The following is a 25,548-nucleotide window of genomic DNA, read 5'->3' on the forward strand; positions in this document are numbered from 1 at the left end:
TTTGATCCCCAGAACCCACAGCAGGAAACAACTGACTCTTGAAAGCTGTCCTCTGAAGCTGGGTGTGGAGCTCACACCTTTAACCCCGGTGTTCAGGAGGCAGGGGCAGGCAGACCTCTGAGTTTGAGGTCAGCCTGGTCTACACAGTGAGTTCCAGAACAGCCAGAGCCACCGCTACACAAAGTACACAGAGAAACCTGGCTCAGGAATAGGTGTGGGGGCGAGGATGTGTGTGTGAGGGGGATACAGTAGAAAGTTGTCCTCTGACGTCTACAACCATGCTGTGGCGGAGGCATGCCTAAATACATACGTACACACCATATACATCCATATAATAATACTGTATTTTAAAATAAATACCCTTTGTTTAAATTAAATGCAATTTCACCAGTTTATTTTCCTTTAGTGTGGCTAGTAAAAAAAAACCTCTAACTTAAACATGTGGTTCAAGTTACAGTTCGGGGTGTTCTGTGTTGTTTTCTGGTGTCGATGAGGATGGAGTTCGGGGCTTTGTACATGCAAGGCACGTTCTCGTCACACACTGGAACTGGATGCTCAGCCTCTGACTACTTGTGGAGTCGCTTCACCTCCACGGTGGACACTGTGAAAGGCTGTACTGACGGACTTCCCAGAAGGCCGCGCTGCACTTAGGCCCAGGCTATTCTTCTAACTAATCTCCTCGGGCTTATCTCTCTCTCTTTACACTCCATCCAGCGTCACAAAGGCAGGCAAGTGTACCTGAAACTCTGATGTGCTGCTCCGCAGCTGGCTCACATTCGGTAAGGATCCCCCGTGGTACTGTGTAAGGCGCAGTTGCTGAAGCTTCTGAAACTGAACCTGGAAACAGAGAGATTTCAAGAATGTTTTAAGGCTGTTTGGCAAAATCTGAAAGAAGCATTTAAGTACAGTATTTTATAGAACGCGCCAAAAACAAACGCCTTGGTTTTGATTTCTTTCTCTACTTAAGTGTCCACAGCCTTCAGGTTTCCAGAGCCTTCTGGGTTCTGTTTTGTTTGGATTTGGTTTTGAGACATGGTCTCAAACAACCCAGGATGGCCTTAACCTCGCTATATAGCTAAGAATCCTGATCCTTCTGCCTCTAACTTCTAAGTGGTGAGATTGCAGGTGTGTACCATCACAGCCTGGCTTCTTTCTGGTTTGGGGGCTTTCTTTCTTTGTTTTTGTTTGTTTGTTTGTTTTTTGAGACATGGTTTCTCTGTGTTAGCCTTGGCTGTCCTGGACTTGCTTTGTAGACCAGGCTGGCCTTGAACTCACAGTGATCAGCCTGCCTCTGCCTTGCCACCATACCTGGCCTGTTTGTTTGTTTTTTAATTTATTAGTTTTAGAAAGAATTCATGAATATTCCAAATATCCTATATACCATGATATGTAGGTATGCTAGCACAATCTTTAACAATAAAAGACTTCCTTTAAATTAAAAACAAAAAACTAAGCTACTATCTGAAAGCCAAAAACATAAGCTGGATGGTGGCAGCACACACCTTTAATCCCAGGCAGAGACAGGCTCTATGAGTTCAAGGCCAGCCAAATTGGGTCCCAGGATGGCCAGAGCCACACAGGGAAACCCTGTCTCATAAAACAAAAACAAAAAGATAAACAAACATAAAGAAAACCCCAAAACACTGTCTTCTTTCCTTCTCCACAGACTTTCCAATCACATGTACGTTTATGAATCGTAACTATGTGCAAGGGATCATAGCGCATGGGGGTTGTTTGTTTTGCTTTGCTTTGTTTCATTTCTTTTTTCAGCTCGAGTCTCATGTAGTCAAGCTGGCCTCACACTCACTATGTAGCAGAGCCTGGCCTCGAACTCCTGATATATTGCCTCTTCACCTCCCACCTAACCCCTGCTACTGCCTCTTCTCCCCAAGTCCTGGGATAGCAAGTATGGACCACCTCACTCAGCCAACAGAGCATCTCACAAGCTTACATTATAAATTTTTCCTAGAGCATTATAATATAATATAATATAATATAATATAATATAATATAATGTAATATAATATAAATGATCATTTTTAGTGGCTATATAACATTTCTTTTCCTGAAATCATAATAACTCCTTCTAAGGAATGATTACTAAATCTCTAGATATGGGTTTATTAGACGAGACCACAACCAGCTGCTGAGATGATTTAGTGGGTGAGAGAACCAAGTCTGATGACCGGAATTTGACTCCCAGGATCACATGGTGGGAAGAAACAAAACAACTCCAGCAAGCTGTCCTCTGACCTCCATACATGCGCCTTGTGCACATGTGCGTGTGCATGCGCGCGCGCGCGCGCACACACACACACACACACACACACACACACAGGAATTTGTAATAAAAATATTTAATGAAGAAGGCCAAGCCAATAGGTATCAAACAGTATCCCACGGATCTATTAGGCTTCCTTCTTACTTTTCAGAGGGCAGCCAATGGTTACGGTTCCTGCACACCCTGAAGCCATCCAGTCTGATCTTCATGAGCTGTGCTTCTGAAGCAGTAAGCTAGCTGTGTATTTATGTAGCCCTTGCCACTTGTAACTCACACAGGGAAGACAGGGCATGGTGAGGTCCCTGAGGCAGGCTTTTACCCTTCCACTGCTCTGGCCTTCTCTAATTATAAAACATATACCAGACCTGAGCCCTTAGGGCAGACCAGGTGCTGTCCTCAGACACTTGGTCCATTTCCCGCTAGCTTTCTCCACGGTGATGCAGGGAAGTTGCTTCACCTACATTTACAGACCTGAGGACCCAGACTCAGGTAAGTTCAATGTCCTGCCTAAGGGCCAACCACAGCTGCTTCACCTCAGCCCACACTCCTCTTCTACGCTGCTCTTTCCTGTTCTCCATTTCCCCCTTGATGATCATATTGTTTATTATTATGGGTACTCTACTATTATTATTTACAATATATAATACAATGTAGCAGCTACAGTGGTGACTCAGCAGTTAGGAAAGGGTATTACTTTAACAGAGGATCCAGGTTTAGTTCCCAGCATCCACATCAGGCAGAATTTTAGTTCTAAGGCCTCTAAGAACACTTGCACACAAACATATAAGCTTTAAAAACTAATTACTAAAAGTTATCTAATACAATGTAAATATTATGGAAGTAAGGAAATCGGGATAAGAAAATTTCAATGACTATGCTGTTTACTTTCTTTCTTTTTTCTTTCTTTCTTTTTTTTTTGTTTTGTTTTGTTTTGTTTTTTGTTTTTTGAGACAGGCTGGGCCTCAGAACTCATAGAGATCTGCCTGCCTCTGCCTCCCGAGCACTGCGATTGAAGGTTCGCGCCACCACTACCCAGCTGACCTTGCTATTTACAAAGGCTGAAAGACTCACAGATACACTGTGGAACCTTTGAATCTCTGATTTACTAATACTTAGATGAAAGCTTTCAGATACATGAAACTAGAGACAAATAGGATGAAGCCCTTCTTCCATCCATCCTCTGGTTTCCATGATTACCAGCTGAGATACAGCCTGGTTCATCACTGCCTCCTCCACTACCCTTGGCACCCTGAGAGAAATCCCAGATGTGATAAGACTCCTTAATTTAATATGCATATTAAAAAATTAGTGTATATGTTGGTTTGTAAGTTTTAAAGGCATATGAAGCCCCTGGGTGTCCTTAACTTTATTATTCTCACGGTATTTCTCAAAATGATGTATAGGGAGACACATTAATTATGTGTTATATAAATCAAAACTCAGATCTCAGGGTCAGACTTGAAGACTCAGTAAGTGACTGCCACCTGTGAGCCAAGTTTAAGACTACAGCCAACTTCCCATTTAACATTTAAACACACTTACTAGAAGCATTTGACTTGCAATCCTTGAAATGCTCAGACAAGATTCTGTTTTGTTTTGTTTTGTTTTGTTGAGACAGGTTTCTCTATATAGCCTTGGCTGTCCTGGACTAGCTTTGTAGACCAGGCTAGCCTCAAACTCAGTAATCCATCTGCCTCTGCCTCCCGAGTGCTGGGATTAAAGACATGTGCCACCATGCCCGGCCACACAAGATTCCTGATTACCCTGATCTAAAGCCTTCCATTTCTTCTTGAAAGAATCACTCAGTCCACTTATTCATTTATGAAAACTTAACTGTGTGTTAGGTACCATGCCAGGCACAAGCTTACAAAGACACACACGTGCCAAAGTCCCTCCCCGCTGAGAGCTCCCACAGAGGCTTCAGCCCTCACCCAAAAGCCTTGACACTGCAGCCAGGCTCAATTATAAATCTAGCTGGGGACCTGCCTTCAGCTGAAGTTCAGGCCCTCTCCAAGGACCCCACAAGTGCTCCACCTCTGGAGGAGCCTGTCTCCAGAGCCTCCCAGGACCGGTGACGGCAGAGTGAGCTGTCCTGTGCCCTCCACCACGGGGGGGGGGGGGGGGGGGGATGATTGTAAGAAATGCATGGTGCTGTGTGGACTCTAGGAACGGGTTCTCTGTCTAGTAGTTCTGCAGATGTACTCTGCTACCTCTAAAACCTTGCGGTTATTTTGACTCTTTCCTCTTTTAAAATTTTGAATCATTAAACCAGAAAGATACTTGAGACTGAATTCAACACCTCCATGCTTACAGATGATGAAAATAAAGACGAAAATACAACTAGACTAAGGCAGAGGTCACAGACTGGCAGCCTACAGGGAATTCTAACTCAGTCAATGTTTTCAATTTCAACTTTAGAACTTGAGAGGCTGCATAAAATCCACATTTCTAACTTTCTTGACTAAAAGGACAAACAACACTAACCACATTCACACATGGGTGTGTTTGTTCACATACATACTTATGCATGCATGTGAGCAGAAGTCAGAAAGCGATTTGTGAGAGCTGGTTCCCTTCTTCCTCCATGTAGGAACTGGATTCAAGTCAGCAAGCTGACAGCACCTTCACTGGCACAGCCATTTCACTAGCCCTACCTCAGACTGCCTGCTAACACTGCCTGCCGGCTCTTCACCCAGGGCCTGTGCTGTCCTGTGTGGCCCCAGGTCTTGCTATACCTTGTTACCACGATGGCTAAGAATTTGCTACCATTTGCCGTCTGTTGTTGGCCCTTCCATCCATCCTCCTTCTCTACCTCACCCTGTAATTGTCATTAGCAAAATTTGACCTGAGGTCACACACTTCAGTAGAATGCCTTCTAATGCCTATATAAATGAGATAGAAACCACGCTAATTCTTTTCTGGAAGAATCTCACAATAATCAATACAATCCTAATAAAAAAAACTCAGGAGGGAGCTGGAAGCACAGGTCAGTGGCAGAGCACAGCTTAGCTAGCATACCACAGGCCCTGGGCTCAATCTCCAGCCCCGAAGAGCTGAATTACAAGATGTGTTAACAGTTTTCAGGGCTATTACAAAGCTACAGTAACCCAATGTGCTGTTGTGAAAAAGATCTAGGGTAGATTTGGTGGCTGAGTGGTAGGCTCTGCCTAGCATGTATGAATGAACCCTTAGGTTCAATCCCAGGAGTGGGGCATGGAGACAGACAGACAGACAGATACACACACACACACCTTTACTAGGGAGAAAAAGCTTTGAGTGTACAGAGACACAATGTGACACCGGACTCAAGTCTTAGCTCTGCCCTTACCAACCTTGTGAAGATATTTCTCTAGGCCTCAGTTTACTCATCCCCAAAATGATGGAAAATCCAGACAAATGAGCCAACCACAAGGTCACTCTGAAGACTGCCTGAGATAACAAGTGAAGAGAGAGCCTGGCACAGAGAGAGCCAGGTTTAACCCAGCCCTGGTCTTTCCAGGCTTTTTCTTTACTCTAGGCTCAGAGGCCTCACCATTCTACTGCAAATGCATTGTTTGTTTCACAGGAAACCAGTGACTGCACTGAGCTGGGGATGTGCCTCTGCTGGGCAGGGCTTGCCTACCACACACGAGACTCCAGTGTCCCCTCCTCAGTGCTGTATCAACTAGGCATGGTCATACACTGTATTCCTAGCACTCCAGAGGTGGAGGGCATTTTTTACTGCACAGTGAGTTTGAGGCCACTATTACGGCTGTATGAGACCTTGTCTTTAAAACAAAACAAAACAAAAACAAAAACGGAAAACAATGGCTTTTCCCAACTCTTCCAGGGTTGCTGTGTTGAGTTTATTCTGAGATTTCTCAATACAAGTTGCCCTTCACAGCCGAGCACCCGGACGTTTCCCTTCGTCTCCCTCTCCCCCCACCCGTCTCTTCATGGCTCACAATCCACCTTCCACCCAGCATCCTGCACATGCAGCGATAGCTGATGGCCTGCACACCACTAGACCAAAGGACGCGTCCTCACCATGACGGCAGTACTGCCTATGGTGGCCATCCCCTTCACTGTGAGCCCTCTGGCTTTCCTCCGGCCGCTCTGCTGCCTCCTCCACCTCCCCTCTAGATGGCAGGGGCTCCCTAACTTCTTGGCCCTCTTCACACCTTCACTTTACAGCAGGGGGACAAATTCAAATCTGATGTATGGAAGCTGAGCCAGTAAAGCAAGCCTGAGCACCATAAGACATTCCATAGGGACGCCGGGCCATGTGGCAAACTAAATACCAAATACATGTCCTAGCTACCAGGCCATCACCAGACTGTCGCTGCCGTGCTTTGCTTTGTGGATGTGATGGACCGGCCAGTGAGGTGGCTCGGCAGGTAAAGGCGTTTGCTGTCCAGGCCTCAGGCCCTACATGGTGGAAGGAGAGAACTGACTCCTTCCGGTTAACCTCCACAAGTACGTCCATGTGCAAGTGCGCGTGTACACACACACACTCACATACACTCATACCCACATACACACTCACACACACATACATACACACTCACACCCACATACACACACTGAATAAAGGTAAAAGGAGGGGCTAAAGAGATGGCTCAGAAGTCAAAAGCACTTTCTGCTCTTGCAGAGACCCCATGTTTGGTTCCCAGCACCCGCATGGCAGCTTACAACCATCTATAATTCCAGTGTCAGGGATCCGGCACCCTCTTCTGGCCCACATGAGCACCAGACACCAGTATATGTGGTATACTCTCATACATGCACATATACATGAAATAAAACTAAAAATTTTTTAATATAAAAAGGAATGTGAGGAGGGTACTGCTAAATGATCTCATTTTCCAAAATTCAGAGTCCAGACTTTAATGTACAATTCCAATGCTCATTGCTGGCACTCATTAAACAGATATAAGTATACACACACACACACACACACACACACACACCATTTTGGGCAAAGAAAATAAAATAAAAATATGTCAGAGACTAAAATAAGAGTGTAGGCTACTGGTCAGTTTGTAGTTTCTGGCATTTGAGTGGCATGCAGTGGTTGGGGTGCGGGATGGAGGTTTCAGGGGTTGTTTTCTTTTGTTTGCAATAGTATAGGCTGACTTCAAATATCCTATGTAGCTGAGCATGACTTTATATTTCTCATCTTCCTGCCTCAACTTTGCAAGTGTTAGGATTCCAGATATGAGCCACCACATGAGGTTTATGCTGAGAATCAAACTCAGGACTGGAAAATTCAACTCAAGCACCAAGTGAACTACATCCTCCCTTCAGCGTGTGGTCTCTAAACTCTTCCTACGCAGTGACTCTCCTGTGGCCACACTCCAAAGAGCCCCAACTTTGTATCATCACCCAGCCTTCCTTCCTGAGCCCCAGGTCCATATAAACAGCTGCCTGCTGAAACGTGCTTTCTGTGCCTCAGAGGCCCTCAGACTCGGGATCTCCTCACAGCTACGCCCTGCTCCTGCCACTTTTCTCCAGGCAGGACCCTGACATGCCTGAAGCCTGGGGACCACATCCAGCCCTCCCTCTCTCACCTTGCTCACATCGGCAAAGCTTGTCCTTACACTTTCTAAGCATCAACCTGTTCACCCTAGTCAACAGCACCAACCCCTGCCTGAGCCTACTGTTACAGCCTCAGAGCGTGCTCTCTCCTGCGGCCTCCTTCTAGGTTCTAGAGCTGGAGGGACCCTTTTAGGATGCAAACCTCTTCAATGGCCTACTATTGTTCTTAGGATCAGGTCCCCAGCCCCATGTCTACCCTGTGGTGTTCCCAGAACATCCCATCTCTCTCCTAATCCTGCTCCTGGACCTTAGGACGCTGCCTGAAGCGCATTTCCTTCCCACACACACATCCCCAAATTCCTTCCCCACACCTACCCATCCTGTAGGCATTTAGAAGTGGAAAGGACTTTCTAGCTATACATGCCCAGGGCTCCAGCTCTTTCCTTTTTATAACATTCACCAAAATGGGCCTTTACCTCTTTTTTTTTTTTTTTTTTCCTTTTGGTTTTTCAAGATAGGGTTTCTCTATGTAACCTTGGCTATCTGGACTTACTCTGTAGACCAGGCTAGCCTCGAACTCACAGCGATCTACCTGCCTCTGCCTCTCAAGTGCTCGAATCAAAGGCATGTGCTGCCACACCCGGCCAGGTCTTTACTTCTTACATTTCTTCCTTGCTAGACCCTACATCAGAAGGTGTTGTTGCTCACTCTCTACAACATCCCAAATAACCATGGTAACCCCAGGCACACACTACAGATACAGCACTTGGTGAGCACACTAAGAAGACTGGACACACACACACACACACCCCATAGACAGTCCACTCACTGTACTGGCAGCATCCAACTCACCAACACAAAAATGAATCAAAACACAGCAGCTCTTCCCAGGCAGACCTGCCTCTACTCTTTTCCTCCTTACCAAGAAGTCCCAGGTACCACAATGGGCAAATCCTCTTACTACTCCCTTCTCAAAACTTTCTCAATGCTAGCTGGGCGTGGTGGCGCACACCTTTCATCCCAGCCCTCCAGAAGCCGAGACAGGAGAATCTCCAAGTTCGAGGCCAGCCTGGTCTACAGAGCAAGTTCCAGGTCAGCCAAGGCTAAACAGAGAAACCCTGTCTCGAAAAACAAAACCAACCAACCAAACAAACAAGCAAACAAACAAAGCCTTGCGGATTGTTTCCTGATGAAGCTGAACAGCTAAAGCTAGAAAGAAAAAAAATTCTCCAAAAGCTAGAGCAGGGGTTCTCAACTTTCCTAACGCTGTGACCCTTTAATATAGTTCCTTATATTGTAGTGACCCCGAACCATAAAAATATTTCATTATATAAAAGTATTTTCATTTACTTCATAACTCTTAATTTTGCTACTGTGAGGAATCATAATACAAACATCTGATTTCAACACACACACACACACACACACACACACACACACTGTGGAGGTCATGACCCACAGGTTGAGAACCACTGATCTAGAGCCTCCTAGCTGCCTGGTAAGCAGTGTTTAAGTTCAGCCCTGAAAGGGCTGCCTGTGATTACTCTGAAAACTTGAAACTCAACACAGGCTCTGAGAAGAGAGGGTACCTTGAGCAACTGCAAAGCCTGGCCATCAATTAACATGCCTGCTACAAGCAGGAAGGAAAGCCAGTATACCAGCCCCCCCAACTACCCTCTAGGAACTACTAGATGGATTACTCTCCAAATGGGAGCACACTCATATGCTGGAGGACCTGGGAGTTCTTTATGAGAAGCAATCCATTCTGTGATTTCTCTGGGAAAATAAACCTTTAAAATATTAAAATAAGCAAGAACTCCTGGGCATGTGCAGTGTTGTTCGTGGTGTGTGTCCCAACACGATAGAAGCAATTAATCTGGGAGAAAACACAAGCAGGATTAACATGCAAATGACCCCTGTACCAGATAAAGGACAAAGAGACACGATTTTGTAGTAATTAGCAGAAAATAGCTATTGGATTAGCCTATAAGCCACAGTTGATGAGCTCAATTCAATATAGCCACACGGGGAGCCTAAGTTGAGTACAGCAAAATAGCGTTTATAATACTAAATTAAACTTTACTTAGATTTATTGCACTTGTAACCCTGAGTTTATGTTGTACACATAACTGTTTGGTTTATGGGTATAGCGAAGAACTTCACATACAAGTTTATGCGTGAACAGGCATGAGTAAACCTAAAACTGAGTGAACACTAAGGGTCTCTGAGAACTTTTTGGCTGTTTTTTAAAAATCTGAAGCAGAAATGATGGTGCATGCATATAGTCCCAGCATGTCAAGCTAGAAGCCTTCTGGGCTACAGAGTACAACCCTGTCTCATAAAAACAAAAATAATCTGTGCGTTACTCACGACCTTACCACGAAGGGTGATTTAAAGGGGGGGGGGGGGTCTCAAAAGTCACGTGAGTATACAGACACATATGGTATATGTATTTGCACATAAAGGGCCTCTTAACACCACAACACAGGCCTTACATTCATCCATGGCTTTTACCCACACCTCTGCAACATGTTCTAAGCTTGTCAGGCTCAGTCTGATCAAGGTCACAAATGCAAAGGCCTGTGGATGCCAACTGGTAACGGATGAAGCTGGCCAGGGCATAAGGAAATTTTTTCTTGAACTCTTCAGTCTTTCTTATCTTTCATTTATCTCTCCATATATTTTCTTGCTTCAGTGTAGCAAGAAGGAAAGCTCAGAAAACATTTCATTTTTCCCTTAACTACACCAAAAGATAACATTATGTAAAGACGATAAATGGTCTCCGTGTAAGGGACAGTGACAGTGACTGATATGAACTGTATTATAGCAAAATAGAGTTCACACTCCACTTGAGGGTGATAACATTCAAGAATGTTACCAGGTCTCCCAATTTTTAAAGTAAGTATATTTTGTTTATGTTATAAATTTATGTTAGCTTAATTAAAACAAACAAACAAACAAAAAACTCCCGACTTAAACCCTGGCAACATAGTTTAAGTTCCCAAACACTATGGTGACCAAAATATAGTATGTCTGCCCCTCAGGGTGCAGAGAAACAACCAATTTGCAATCTGCTCTCACGTCTCCTTCCAGCTGTTCCCCGACCCCAGCATCTTCACAGCCTCCCAGATCTGACAAAGTGCCTTCAATATCAGCACTCTGAATCCTCCAGGCTGCCCACTCCTGCGGACCCTCAGCGGTTCTGCACCGACACTCCTGATCTCCATCCTCTGCAATCGGCGGCAGTTGTCTAAGCCTCCCAGGTGTTTGTCCGGACTAGCTCTCCGTACTCATTCCTCTGGGTCCCTCCTCAGGCACCATCTGCGCTGGGCACCCTGTCAGTTCTCAGTAAATATCTAATGCTGAACAAATACACACGGGACCACGTAAAGCACCCCAAGAGGCGAAGGGGGGGGGGAGAGAAGCTACGAACTCGTCACGGAATCACGTCGTGGTACCAAGTCTCACCCCCCTCTCCCCGGCCACCCCCGCCACCGCCACTCAGTGGCCAGCCGTCGTTTCACTTGTGCGTGCAACGAGCTTCCCCCGGGGGAGGATGTGCGACCCTCGGGCCCCCGAGGCCTTCCACGCCGATAGTCAAGGGCTTTAAGCGGTGGATGTCCACGGAGAAGCCGCACCGCCCGAGCCGGGCGCGTCTCGGTCCGGCCTCCGAGCTGCGTGCGATTTCCTCTCGGGGGTCATCCTCCCGCTTAGGCCGCCCGGCCCCGCAGCCCGCCTCCCCGGACTCCGCCGTTTCCAGCTCACCGCACCGAAAGCCCGGCGAGCCCCGCACGTCCACCGAGATCGCAAACCGCACTCGGTGTCGCAGGGCCGGCCAGAAGCGAGGCCGCGGCCGCCGGAGACCCGCTCCCCGACCGCGGCCCCCGCCCCGCCCCGCCGCCGCCGCCGCCGCCGCCTCGGCCCCGCGACCTCTCCCCCACCCACACACACCCCTCCCGCCTCACCGGCCCTCCCGCACCGGCCCCGGCTCTCACCCGCGACAGGGTGAGGTCGGTCATGAGCTGCTCGAAGGCCCGCGTCTCCTCGGCCTGCCGCTGCGTGTGCAGCGCGATCTTCTCACTGAACTTCCGCGGGTTGGCGCTCCCCGAGCCGGGCGAGGCGGCCATGGCGCGCGCCCCGCGCTAGCGGGCCGGGCAGACGGCAGGCGCGGGGTCCCGCGCGCGGCTCGGCCCACCCGGTCGCTCGGTCGGCAGGCCGCCCGAGCCGCCGCCCGAAGCCTGTCCTCCAGCGCGACCCGGCAGAGGAGCCGCCGCGGCCCCAGAGCCAGCCAGCGGGCCGGGAGCGCGCCGAGGTCCGCCCCCGCGCGCCGGCCCCGCCCTCCGCGCCGCCTGCCCGGCCTCCCGGCCCCAGAAGCCCGGCCTCCGGCGAGCCGACCGAGGCTGGAGCCCACTTCGCCCACTTCCCCAGCCTGCTTCGGGACCCCGTCACACCTGTAACCCCGTCGGCAAAGCGAAACCGCGCCAAAGCGTGGGAGCCGCTGCCCACATCCCCCAGCTTTGGGATGGCCTTTGCATTTAAGTGACTTACCGAGAACAGAGTTGTGCCAAATGCACCTACTGGTCTTCACGCCAGCGGGTGCAACCTGGTCGACCTCACTTTGCGGGAGTTTAACACAGAGTGGCGCACCTAGGGACTTCTCTGGACCGGCCTGGATGGAGCCTGTTACCTCCTCCTATCCATCCCGGTTTACTTTTCTGCTGGCTTTCTGAGGTCACCATCACCTAAGCTGCCTAAGCCTGGATCTCAGTTTCTAACCTTATCTCCTGTTTTACACCGACTAGAGACACTTTCAGGCCTGGAGCAGCCTCTTCACTTCACAGCCCCTTGCCCACATTCTTTGCAAAACCCCGACTTCAGCAGGTGCCAACTCTTGTTTTTTGTTTTTTTTCTTTTTGACGATTCGTTTTCTTTTTAGTTATGCTTATGTGGATATACATATGTTCATGTGCGTGCAGGCACTCATGGAGGTCAGAGACGCAGGATCCTACTGGTCTAGGAACCGAACTCATGTCCTCCGCAAAAGCGGTCTTGTACTCTTATGCCTGAGCCGTCTCTCCAGCCTTTTAAAACAGCCATTTGCCTCATCAGGTTTCGCCCTTTTCAGCCCAGAAGCTGCTTCCAACGTAATCATACACCAAGATGTCCTGGAGAGTGTTGAGCGTGTCTGTGTTTTGTAAATTAGGATGTATTACAGACACGCAGGGAAGTACAGAAAATAACGTTAATAACACCCACGCACCTCATGATTAAACCATCAAAATATTTTTGTAGGGCCTGTGGATGCTGTTCAGCTGTAGAGCGCTTGCATGACAAGCCTTAGGCCCTTGGGTTTGATTCTAGCACTGCAAATAAAAATTTAAAGGCTTTTCGGGGCCAGCTAGTGACTCATGTGGAAGGAGAGACCTGACTGCTAAAAGTTGTCCTTTGACCTCCACACTCAGGCTGTGGTGAACATATACCTGACGCCCCCCCACCCCCACTAAAAGTGGGGCATTTTTTGTTGTTGTTGTTTGTTTTGGGGGTTTTGTTTGTTGTTTGTTGGGTTTTTTTTAATTTTGTAAAAAAAAATTTTTTATCAATTTTATTTTTGTATAAAACAAAGGGCGAAACCTGGCCAATCAACGTAAGACTGACCACAGGGAAAGGGACTTATCAAACTTCATGAGTCTAAAAATACACAAATATTTCTTTGATCTTGTTTACAGCAATTGTCTATGCTTTCCCATCGAACTGTTCTTTAGAATTCCACACACCACTGGTGTCCTCTGTCGCAGTTACGGACAAGGAGGGAGAGCAGTTTGGTTAGCTCACTTCCGAGGCAGTGTGAGATCCCACCGCCCGCAGCAATGGTACCCTTGATAAGTGAATCCAACTCCAACTCCTCAGACTGCAAGCTGTAAGTGACGTGGAGTGATGCGCTTTACTTTGAGATCTTTAGAAGCATTACCTGCCAACTCCAGTATCTCAGCTGTGAGGTACTCCACAACTGCCACACTGTGCACAGCAGCAGTGACACCTGCCTTGTGCTGCATGTCTTCACGTGTCTGTGGATGCGGCCGGCAGGAAACTGCAGCCCAGCTGTGAGCAAGACAGTCTTGGCCTTGGCCTTGCCACTCTCTTTCCCAGCTTTGCCTCCAGCCATGGTCTCCCAGTGCCGCCCTGTGCCGCCCGGTTTTTGTTTGTTTGTTTTGTTTTGTTTTTTGTTTGTTTGTTTTTGTTTTTTCGAGACAGGGTTTCTCTGTGTAGCCTGGCTGCCCTAGACTCGCCTCGTAGACCAGACTGGCCTCAAACTCACAGAGATCCACCTGCTTCTGCCTCCCAGGTGCTGGGATTACAGCATGAGCCACCACGCCTGGCACTACACAATAAAACTTTTTAAAAAATAATTTTGCTTCATATATTTGGAGATTATATTTTTTAAATATAAAATATAAATATAAATATAAGAACCCTTGTTCTTCTTTGTCTCCATAAAGAGTAACTATGTTCATGTTGTCTTTTCATTACTGTTCATATTTTTCAAAATTAACATATACTGAGTATACTGTTCATGTTTTATGCCTTTATTGTGTATGACTTATTAATCCAGTTACTGTATGTGGAAAATGAAGTTTTATGTTTAAAGTTTGTATAAAAATGAATCTGGGACTGGGCATGGTGGCTCACGCCCGTAATCCCAGAACTCAAGGAGGCAGAGGCAGGTGGATTTCTGTGAGTTGGAGGCCAGCCTGGTCTACAAAGTGAGTCCAGGACAGTCAAGTCTACACAGAGGAACCCTATCTCAAAAAAACAACAAAACAAAACAAAACAAAAAAACCAAGGCTGGGTATTATGGCATATCTCAGCAGTGGAGAGGTAGAGGCAGGAAGATCAGGAGTTCAGGGTCATCTTTGGCTGCACAGAGAGATGGAAGCCAGCCTGGATATATGAGATCTTGTCTCAAAACCAAAACCAACACCAAAACAAACAATACACACACACACACACACACACACACACACACACACACACACACACACACGACATACAACTTTTTTTTATTTCCTGTGATTTTTTACACAGGAAAATAGATTTTTAACATCTATTTATTTATTCATTTATTGTGTGTGTGTGTTCACATGTGCCAAGTTGAGTTTGTGGTACTCGGAAGACAACTTGCAGAAGTCAGTTTTCTGCTTCTACTCTTCAGGTCCCCTGCTTCTAACTCAGGTTGGTGGCCAGCACCTTTGCCAACTGAGCCATCCCACCAGTCCTTAGATTGTCTTGTTATCATTAGGCTTATATGTCTGTTGTATTTGTCCTGCCCACAATGCTTGTTTTCATGTTTTGTATTTAATTTGTGTGTGTGTGTGTGTGTGTGTGTGTGTGTGTGTGTGTGTGTGTGTGCTTGCATGAGCTTATGTGCAGGATCTGTGTGTAGGAACCCTTGGACGCCAGAAGAGGGCATCAGATCCCCTGGAACGGCAGTTACAGATGGTTGGGTGTGAGCTGCCTCCTGGATGCTGGAATCCTGACCATCTGCAAGAACAGTCAGCGCTCCTAACCACTGAGTCATCTCTCCAGCGCTATCCATACTTTTCCTTCTGTCACACTGTCAGTTTCAAACAACTGGACTAGGCTAGGCATAGTGTCATACACCTGAGATCCCAGCACTTGGAAGGTAGAGGCAGGAAGACTGCAAGTTAGAGGTCTTTCTTGGCTACATAGTGAAACCCTGACTCAAAAAAAAAAAAAAAAAAAAGGCGAAGTACACACAGGCTGGAGAGACAGCTCAGTGGGTAAGAGCACTTGCTGCTCTTTCAGAGGCCCTGAGTTTGGTACCCAGCACTCAATTTGGGCATTCACAGGCACCTGTAACTCCCTTTCCAGGGGATCTGATACCTTTGACTTGCATAGGCACCTGCACTCATGTGTGCATGCCCACACAGAGACACACAGACACATAATTAAATATAATCAAAACAAATAAACAGAAAAGCCGGGCATGGTGGTACACACTTTTAATCGAAGCCCTTGGGAGGCAGAGGCAGGCGGATCTCTGCGAGGCCAGCTTGGTCTACAGAGTGAGTCAGGCCTCCTTAACACCATCTTAACAAACAAACAGAGCCAAATAAACCAGGACTCCATTCCAGCCAGTTCAAGTAGTAAAGGAATCGCCTAAAAACCCATTTGGAGGGCTGATAACAAACAGACTCTGATTTTGAGGGCCTGGCTGCAGAAATGAGCCAGCCAAGGAACCACTGCCTCTCCTGAAGTAGGAAGCCACCAACGGGGTGGGAAAGCTGTCACTACCCTGAGCTGCCCTTAGCATCGCTGAAAACACAGAGAGGCAGACGGAGCCCCCACCACAGCCTCATCTCCAAGCCTTCAACTATACTCCGTCAACCACAGTCTAAAAATATTAAGTGGGACATTCCAAAAAATTAATAATTCATGAGTTTTTCACTGCTTGCCAATCAGAAGAGCGTGATGATGTCATCTCAGGAATGGGTGGGAGGCATCCACATGCCTGGCATCCTGGTGCTGAGCAGACCACCTGCCTGTTTCTCTCATTTGATTTGGAATCTATTCGCTCTATTTCTAGTCTTCTTGTAATTAACTTGTTTTAGTTTTTTTTTTTTTTTTCAGTGAACCTAGCATCTTGCACATGATAGGCAGGCCTCTACCACTTAGTCACACCACCTAAACTTAAATTTTAATCCGATAAATAAATTGTTTGAAATTGCTTAGAGTGAGTTTAGAGGCAGTTCGAGGCCAGCCTGGTCTACAAAGCGAGTCCAGGACAGCCAAGGCTACACAGAGAAACTCTGTTTTGAAAAATCAAAAGAAGATGCTTTGCTATTTTACACCCAATTTTTACCAGTTTTCTCTGCTTCCATTTTTCTAATGCCACTAAATGATCATATCTGATAAATCAGTATTAAGTGTTTACAGAGTATACTATGATTCTGTTTTGGTATATTTGGGGGAAGGAGTTAAAAATGGAGGGTCTGACCAGTAAACCACACAACCTAAGTCTAACTCTTGCACAAGTGCCAAGGCACACACATACCACATGATAAATAAATAAATGTAATAAAAATATGCATAGATGGGCAGTTGTGGCACATGTCTTGAATGCCAGCACTCGGGAGGCAGAAGCAAGAGGACCTCTGTGAGTTCGAGGCCAGCCTGGTCTACAGAGTGAGTTCCAGGACAGCCAAGGCTACACAGAGTAATCACGTCTCAGAAAAATAAATAAACAAATAATAAAATAAAAAGAAAAGAAAAATATGCATGGAGGCTGAAGAGATGGCTCAGTGGTTAAGAGCACAGGCTGCTCTTTCAGAGGACCCAGGTTCAATTCTCAGCACCCACACAGAGGCTTATTATAATCGTCTGTAACTCCAGTAAGTCCCATGGGATCTGACACCCTCTTTGGTTGGCCTCAAGTAGTACATAGACGTATAACCAGGCAAAATATACATATACAAAATTTTGTAAACATTATATATTCTATTAATTTTTTTTCTCACACACACACAAAAAAAATGCCTCCTGAACTGGGGTTGTAGCTCAGTAAGTCAAGTGTGAACCCTTGGCAGCTTCAGGACTGCTACTCTAGAGATGATTGTTTAAAACCTTTTTTATTTTGCCCAGGTACTCAACTGTTAACTAGTTAAAGAAAAGGAGGAGGAGGAGGAGGAGAAGGAAGAAGAGAGAATGTGTGTATGGGAATATGAAGACTCCTGGGGAATTTTATCTTCCACTTTACACATTTCCAAGATTTCTATGTCTTCTTTTAATTTTGTTTTGTTTTTGTTTTTATAAATAAGGTCTCATGTAGTCGAGACTATGTGACCCAGGATGACCCTGAACTCCTGATCCTCCTGCCTCTACCTCCAATTTTTGGCATTACAGACATGCACTATTACAGCTTGCATTTTATTTATTTATTTGTTGTATTTAATTTTTAAAATTTTATTTATTCACTTTACACCCCAATCATAGCCTCCTCCCTCCTCTCTTTCTGGTCCCCCCTTCCTCCTTCTCTCTCCCTCCCCCTCCCTTATTCCTCAGAAAAGGGGAGCCCCCACCACCCCTGCTCATTAAGTCCCATCAGGACTGAGCAAGTCTTCTTCCCCTGTGGCCTGGTGAGGGAGCCCACCAGGGAGATGTGATCAAAAAGCAGACAACAGAGTCCCTGTCACAGACAACCTCCACTTCCCTTACTAGAGGACCCCCATGAAGCCTGAGCTGCCCATTGGCTACATCTGTGTAGGGGGCCCAGGTCCAGTCCATGTGTGGTCCTTGGTTGGCATTTTTTTTCTAACCATTGTATATTCAACTGTACATAATGGTAGGTTTCAGAAAGACAGTTTCTTCTGAATATGTCATGTTACTTTGATTGTATTCCTCCCTGTTGTTCCTCTTCCTCCCCCATCACGTCTCATATCTGGACTTTGTGTCTCTGTTTACTTGTTTACTGTTATTTTTCCTTATTATCAGCTCTGCCTATTTATTGTTGGGAGTATATGGAGCGTGCCATGAGCATGTATGGAGGTCATCCAACAACTTGTGGAAGGCAGTTCTCTCCTTCCACCATGTGTGTGCCAAGGACTGAACTCTGCCAGGCTTGGAGGCAAGCCCCTTTGCTCACTGAGCCCTCTGACTGTCCTCGTATTGACTTTGTGAGGCAGGGTGTCAAGGATCCCAGGCTGGCCTCCACCTCGCTAGGTAGCCAAGGATGATCTTGAACCATCTTCCCAGCTCCACCTCCCAAGTGCTGGCGTTACAGATGGGCATAAACATACCCAGTTGTTGTGGTACTGAGGGCACAGCCCAGAACCATGGGGAGGCTGGGGGGGGGGGTAAGCACTCTACCAACTGGGCTATAGCCCCAGTATTCTGGGTGGGTTTTTTTCCGTTCGTTCGATAGTTATTACTTTATAGATAATCCCTATCTTCTCTTTGGTAAAGGGATAACAGATGTTGAAAAACTAAATTGTCCTTTGGCTTTTGTTTTTACCTTAAAATGCCCGCTCTCTAGCAAAGCCATCTTTGGAATAAGTCATTAGTCTCACCAGGCCTGTTACCCTGACCACCACCATGCTACCTTGCTTCCTCTTCCTCCCTGCCCCTCCCTCTTTTTTTCCCCTTTCCTCCTACCTGCCTCCTTCACTTTTTGCTTATTTACTTACTTACTCACTTATTTGTGTGTAAGTGTCTTCTTGCTTTTATATAGACATCCCACCAGCATGCTGTGCCTGCAGAGTCCAGAAGAGCCTTAGTATTCCTGGAACTGGATTCACAGAGGGTTGCTAGAGATCCAGCAGGTGCTGGGACCCAAATCTGGTTCCTCTGCACAAGAGCAAGATTGCCCCTAGCTATGAGCCGTCTCCCCACGGCCCTTCTTTTGTTGGTGTGTGAGTACACGTGTATGGCTGTTCCTGTATATGTGGGTGCACATGTGTGTGCCTGTGGGGAGGCCAGAGGTCAGTCTAAGTGTTTTCTTAACCTGGTAAACCATACCAGCTGGGCTCCCCCACAGCTCTTCTGCCCACGCCCCCCCAACCAATGCCACCTTGGATAGTTGTTTCTCCTTAGACAATCTGATCATCAGTTGGATCTTTAGGGATATTTAAGTATAAAGAGCTTGTTTACTTAAGAGTATATTTCAATCTAAAAATCGTGTCGCTTCAGACCGGATCTCTCACTGGGACCTGGAAGATTCTGATAGGTTAAAGTGGCTGGCTAGTCAGCCCCAGGGATCTGGCTGTTTCTGCTTCCAGTTCCTGAGTGGTGGGGGGGATGGGGGCAGGAGGGGGTAGGAAGCACATGCAGGCACACCCCATTTTGTTGCTGTTGACAGAGGGTGCTGAGGAGCGAGCCTACGTCCCCCCTGTGCTGCAAGCACTTACCAGACTACGCAGTCTCCTCGACCCCAGATCCTCAGCTCTTACCCATAGATTCGGGGCAGGCAAGATAGCCCAGTGGGTAAAGGCACTGACACCATGCCTAACAACCTGACAGTCCCTGGGACCCATGTGGTGCAAGGGAGAGACCTGACCACCCCCACCCCCACCCCCAAGTTGTCCTCTGAGCACCATAGCCACATCCTCACACACACTGAACTAAAAAAATAATAATAATAAAATAAAATAACTTCAGGTTAAGGAAAGGTCACTTTCCCACAGTTCAGTTCTCTGAAAGTCACAGGAGGGAAGCGGTTCCAGCTTTACCATCTGTCTTCCTCATCTGTCCTCTTTTAAAAGGTCCACAGCCTCCAACGAGCGTCGTCCTCCTCTGTCCTTTTCCCACTAACAGAACTTCGTGTCTGGCAGTGAAGACTGGTATGCGGGCACCTTGTGATGGCGTGAGAGCTGAAGAGGCAGTTGGCTTTTTATAGAAGTTATTGGTGTTATTGTTGTTGTTGTTGTTTATTCAAGGCAGGGTTTCTCTGTGTAGCCTTGGCTGTCCTGGACTTGCTTTGTAGACCAGGCTGTCCTCGAACTCACAGAGATCCACCTGGCTGAGTGCTGGGATTATAGGCGTGCGCCACCACACCCAGCTAGAAGTTACTATTTAATTCACATCACACCACTCTTTCTATTGCGTGTCTGTTGATGCCTCTCTAGAGCTCGCCGCCACCATTCAGAGCTATGTGTATCTACAGTAACAAAGGCCAGAGGCCATGATTCAGTAAGTTTATCAAGCATGCTCCCCTTACACCCCCGGCCTGGGGGTGGCACCTAGGGCCTTGTCTGTAGTAAGCCAACGCTCTCCCACAAGTATGCAATATTCATACTACAGATGTAAAAAGTATGTTCCTAGGCAGCGAAAGACCAAATTCAAGACCAAAGGCTATACTTTACTTTTTAATGTTTCTGTGTGTGTTTGTGGAGACCAGAAGAGGGCATCAGAGCTCCACAGCTAAAGTCACAGGCTGTTGTGGAGTCGCCCAATGCAAGTGCTGAGAACTGGACTCACTTCCTCCCCAAGAGGAAAATGCTCCTAAAGGAAAAGCTGTGTGCAGTCTTCCAAAGGGTGACTTTATTGTTTGTTTGTGGCAGGGTCTGCTTTAACCCAGGTTGGCCTGGAACTCGTTTCTGAGGGTGACATTGAACTACTGATCCTCTGAAACAGGTGGATGCCACCACACCTTGTCTATGTGGTGCTGAGCCAAGGTCTCTACCTTCTGAGAAACACCTCCAGCTCAGCTTGTTTGACTTGTGTGCCCTCACAGTGGGGACTGAACCCAAGGCCTTCTGCATGCTGAGTCAGCAAGGACAAAAGTTTCTTAAGCAAACTTACTAAAACTATCAGAAAATTGCAGCACGGAGTCTAAAAATTATTCACAAACCTAAGATACACCTGTGCATGTTTTCCCCTTTTTGTTTTCTAATACCATTTACAAAGAGTCTACAGTTCATCGTAGCTTCTTCCACTATGGTTTCAAAGTGCCCCCCACTCCCAGCATGACTTCCTCTGACAGATTGGAAGGTTTTGGAAAGAGTCAGAAAGATGAAAGTGTAGGGACAGAAGAGTCTGAGGAAAGCTGTGCTGGGCAGAGTACAGTGGGCCTCACAACTCCTTGACTTCGGCTTTCCTCACATTTTTATTGTTACTAGTTTTGTTCCTTATTTATTTCTTTTAGCTGGAAGACAATTTTATTAAAGTGTGAGAGGAAAAACAGTAGGGCCAGCAGGCTGTAACTCTGGGCAGCTGCAGAGTGGAGGGGGATGGAGAAGAGGAAGAGAGCCACGTCTTTGAGTAAGGGGCAAAGAAAGCAAGCAGGTTAGCGATGGAGGCCGGTGAGATGCTGAGAGGGGGCGGTAGGGCAGGCTTTGGAGAAAGAGTGAGAAAGGCCACAGTGCAGGACAAGCACGGTTAGGACTTGGGCGGGTGTTCAAAGAAGAAAGAGACAGAGGGAAAAGAAAGAAAGAAAGAAAGAAAGAAAGAAAGAAAGAAAGAAAGAAAGAAAGGTCAAAGTTTGGGGGCTTAGAGGGATGACGCAGTGGTTGAGAGCATGGACCGCTTTTGCAGAGGACCATAGTTCAGTTCCCAGCACCCAGACCAAGTGACACACAACTGCCTAAGACTCGAGCTCCAGGGGATCCTGTGAGCTCTTCCGACATCCTTAGGCAGCTGTGCTGGTACACGCACGCCCTGCCCGCAGATGCACAGGCACACACACAACCAAAAATAAGAAACAAGTCTTTCTAAAAATACACAGCCTCTTAGGTATTTAACCACCTGCTCCATAACGGAGGAGAGAGAAATGCTCGTTGGCGCAGGAATCCAGGGCCCATTGTTTTTCCTACCATTGCCAGCAAATGGTTCTAATTCCCTGATACGCCTAGAACTCACCCACCTCTTCGCATCCTAACACCCAGGGCAGGCCACCAAACCTTTCCCTAACTGAGACCTTAATTGGTCCACTTGTGTATCAGCCAGGAAACAGGTGCCATCCTCAAAGGGAGTAATTTGAAGAGAAGTTAATTAAGGGGCAGGGAGGAGTTTAGGGATAACGCAGCAGCTTCCCCCGGGGGGCTAGTTACAGCAAGGATTGTTAGCTGCAGCCCCAAGGGTCTTAGGGAGAGATTGTTTCCTGCTCTGGGGAGAAGGGAGTGTTTGGGAAAGCTGCCTGATAGGAGGCCTGGCTAGAGAGAGGAGCCGGTTCGCAGTGACCTGGCAGAACAATCCTGTCCTCTCCACTCTCCTAGTAACGCGTCCCATTGGCCAAGCTCAGTCAGAAGCTCCAGGGGGAAAGTGCTGCCTGCGAGGGTGGCTTCCCAGGGCACAGGAGAAGGGAACCACCTGTCTTGAGTCCAGCCTACCGACCTGTACCCCACCCCCCACCCCCACCCCCACCCGTCAAATTTCTGAAATTACTTCGAGCCTCTCTTGCTCTTTGAATTCATCAGTTGCTCCCCATTGCCCTCAGAAGGGACTGGGTGGTGCAGAGCGAGCTCAGGAGAGATTGCCCACACTTCCCTCAACTCTGCATTCGCTGGCCAGTGCACGCGCTCAGGGGAACCAGGAGCAGGGAAGGGTCACAGAGTCCCAGGAAGCAAGCAAGCGTCTGGAAGGCCAGCCTGCAGAGGCAGAGGCTTTTGGGGACAGCTAGGTGGCATGAAGCTTACTTAGCAGGAGCTGTACTTCTGAGGTCTGTACTATTTACCAAAGCAGCAATGCTGGTCACTGCTCAAGGCTTCTTTTTTCTTTCTTTTCTCTCATGAGTGACATCTATATTAAAGTGTCTTTTTGTTGACTTCACAAAGCATTTTTCTCTTTAAAGTTTTTTCCCCTATTGGGAAAGCTTAGAGCTGGGTGTGCTGGTCCATGCCTGTAATCCTATCAGTTGGAGCCTGAGGAAGATTAGGCATTCAAGGTCCCCATCCCCCACCCCACCCCCACCCCTGCGCCAATACATAATGAGCTCCAGGCTAGCCTAGGCTACAGAAGGCCCTCTTACTGCCTTCCCAAGGTATACATATAAACTACAGGAGTTTATAATGACACTTTGTTTGTTTTCCAGAGCTGAGGACCAAACCTAGGGCCTTGCCCTGGCTAGGCAAGAGCTCTACCACTGAGCTAGATCCCCAACCCCGACACTTTTCTTTCTTTTCTTTTTTTTTTAAAGACAGGGTCTCAGGTTGCCTGATCCTCCTCTCAGCCTTCTAGGACCGGAATACAGGACTATGTTAGCGAGATGCTATATTCAGATGTGCTCAGAATGATTTGTTGTTGTGTGTTTGTTGTTGTGTGTTTGCTTTTGAGACGTGACCTCTCATGCCCTATCCCTCATATGTACATTTTTCAAAATGTGCATATACACAAGTGTCAGTGGACACTCAAGTGTCATAGCACGGGCTAGGGAGATGGCTCAGTGGTTAAGAACGTTGCCTGGTCTTCCAAAGGTCCTGAGTTCAATTCCCAGCAACCACATGGTGGCTCACAACCATCTATAGTGAGATCTGGTGCCGTCTTCTGACCTGCTAGTGTATGTGCAGGCAGAACGCTGTCTAAGAAATAAATCTTTTTTTTTAAAAAAAGTGTCATAGCACATGTGGGGAAGTCAGGGGACAACTTGCAGGAGTTAGTGCTCTCTTTCTACCATGTGGGCCCTGAGTGTCAAACCCATTATCTGGGTGGCAGCAGGCACCTTTCCACACTGAGCCATCTTGCAGGCCTTTGTTCTAACCTCCCAATTTTCTGCCTTACAGAGGTGTGCCATGGTGGCTGGCTTATGCAGTTCCCAGGGCTACATACATGCTAGACAAGCACCATACCAGATTAACTACATCCCAGCCCATCCATATGATTTTATTTTACACAAATCTCATTATTTACTTTAAACCGAGACAGGGTTTCTCTGTGTAGCCTTGGCTGTCCTGGACTCATTTTGTAGACCAGGCTGGCCTCAAACTCATAGAGATCCACCTGCCTCTGCCTCCTGAGGGCTGGGATTACAGGCACGGGCCACCTTGATTGGCTCTGAAAAAAAGGAATTCTGACACTGTTAACTGCTAGTAAGAAATCTAGTCAGCCAGTGCAGTGGCGCACGCCTTTAGTTTCAGCACTTGGGAGGCAGAGGCAGGTAGATTTCAGAGATTCAGGCCAGCTGGTCTGTAAAGCAAGCTACAGGTCAATCAAGGCTACACAGTGAGATCCTGTCTTCAAACAGACAAACAAACAAACACCAATCTATGCAGGCAATCACTTGTTGACCTTTTTGGCTAAGACAGTGTGAAAAATGGAGTCAGCCCTTGTCTGCAGCTGCTCAGCCTCGGGGGAAGCAAGATGAGGCACTTGTGTGAAACTTTTTTTTGGGGGGGGGTGCTTCAGATCACACCCAGGGCCTCAGAGGGGCTCCACAGCTGCCCTACCACTGAAGTCCATGTGGAGTGAACTCTCCTGGGAAGCATTGTAATGAAGGAGTCAAGTTGACCACCCTGGAGCCTCTGACATGCTGGGGGAAATCCTGACACATTCTTGCCAGAAGGTTGAAACTGAGTGACACACAGAGATGTTATAAGAAATCCAGGATGGGATTCTATCCAGAGGTCCATCATCAGATATGCATGAAGAGATAACCGAACTGGAGAATTTATAGAGAGAGAATTTCAGAAGCTTATCAAATTAGACGTAATGTGTGATTTTTATTTTTTGGCAAACCTACAAACTGTTTAGATGTTATAAGATGAATGTGAGTGGGTAAATTTAAACACTGATTTCATGGGTATTTGGGTTTGTGTGTGTGTGTGTGTGTGTGTGTGTGTGTGTGTGTGTGTGTGTTGCATGTGCTTGTTAGTGTGGACCATGGAGACCAGACGTCAACCCAGGTGCTTCTCCTCTTTGGTCTCCCCCTTTTATTTTTTGGGACAAGGTCTCTCACTGAACTCTACGTTGACTGGTTCGGGGGATCTGAGCTCAGGAACTCATGCTCACTTGGCAGGTCCCTTGCCTGTTGGGCCATCTCCTCAGCCCATGCCTTAGTTAGTTTTTGGTCTGATAATACTGTAGGAATTCTTACTTGATTTTGTTCACTCTCTTCCTCTTCCTTATCAATAAGAGCAGCTGGGTAATTTGCTGTGGGGAGTTGTCCATCCAAGGTGGCTAGCAGCACTCCTGGGCTCCATGCACCAGATGCCGGGAGAGGTCCTTCTTAACCTCCAGATTTGGCAAAGTATCTGTTGGAAGGTAAGACTGCTCCCGTTGAGAATCTATGTCAGAGACACATCCTA

General features: G+C 47.2%; 1 protein-coding gene and 1 pseudogene across 5 annotated transcripts in view; both read right to left on the bottom strand.

Moving 5' to 3' along the window:
• The window catches only part of CRTC3 (CREB regulated transcription coactivator 3), a 109,438-nt gene extending 97,359 nt beyond the window's left edge, over positions 1–12,079 (bottom strand). The window contains exons 1-2 of one of the 4 annotated variants that reach the window (XM_084772437.1): positions 11,794–12,077; positions 739–837 (exon numbers count right to left, since the gene is read on the bottom strand). In XM_084772437.1, coding sequence (XP_084628563.1) covers positions 739–837; positions 11,794–11,925 — 231 coding nt within the window. In that variant the 5' untranslated portion in view covers positions 11,926–12,077. Of the gene's footprint in view, positions 1–738; positions 838–11,793 lie in introns of all 4 variants that reach the window. The other 3 variants (XM_084772436.1, XM_084772434.1, XM_084772435.1) reach the window with 3 other exon arrangements.
• A 170-nt stretch (positions 12,080–12,249) lies between these two features.
• On the bottom strand, positions 12,250–14,069 carry LOC311592266 (histone H2A.V-like; annotated as a pseudogene). The gene has a single exon. The product of its transcript is annotated as a histone H2A.V-like (transcript).
• Positions 14,070–25,548: the final 11,479 nt, after the last annotated feature.

The sequence above is a fragment of the Acomys minous genome (assembly GCF_964271855.1).
Source record: "Acomys minous genome assembly, chromosome: 2".
Classification (NCBI taxonomy): domain Eukaryota; kingdom Metazoa; phylum Chordata; class Mammalia; order Rodentia; family Muridae; genus Acomys; species Acomys minous.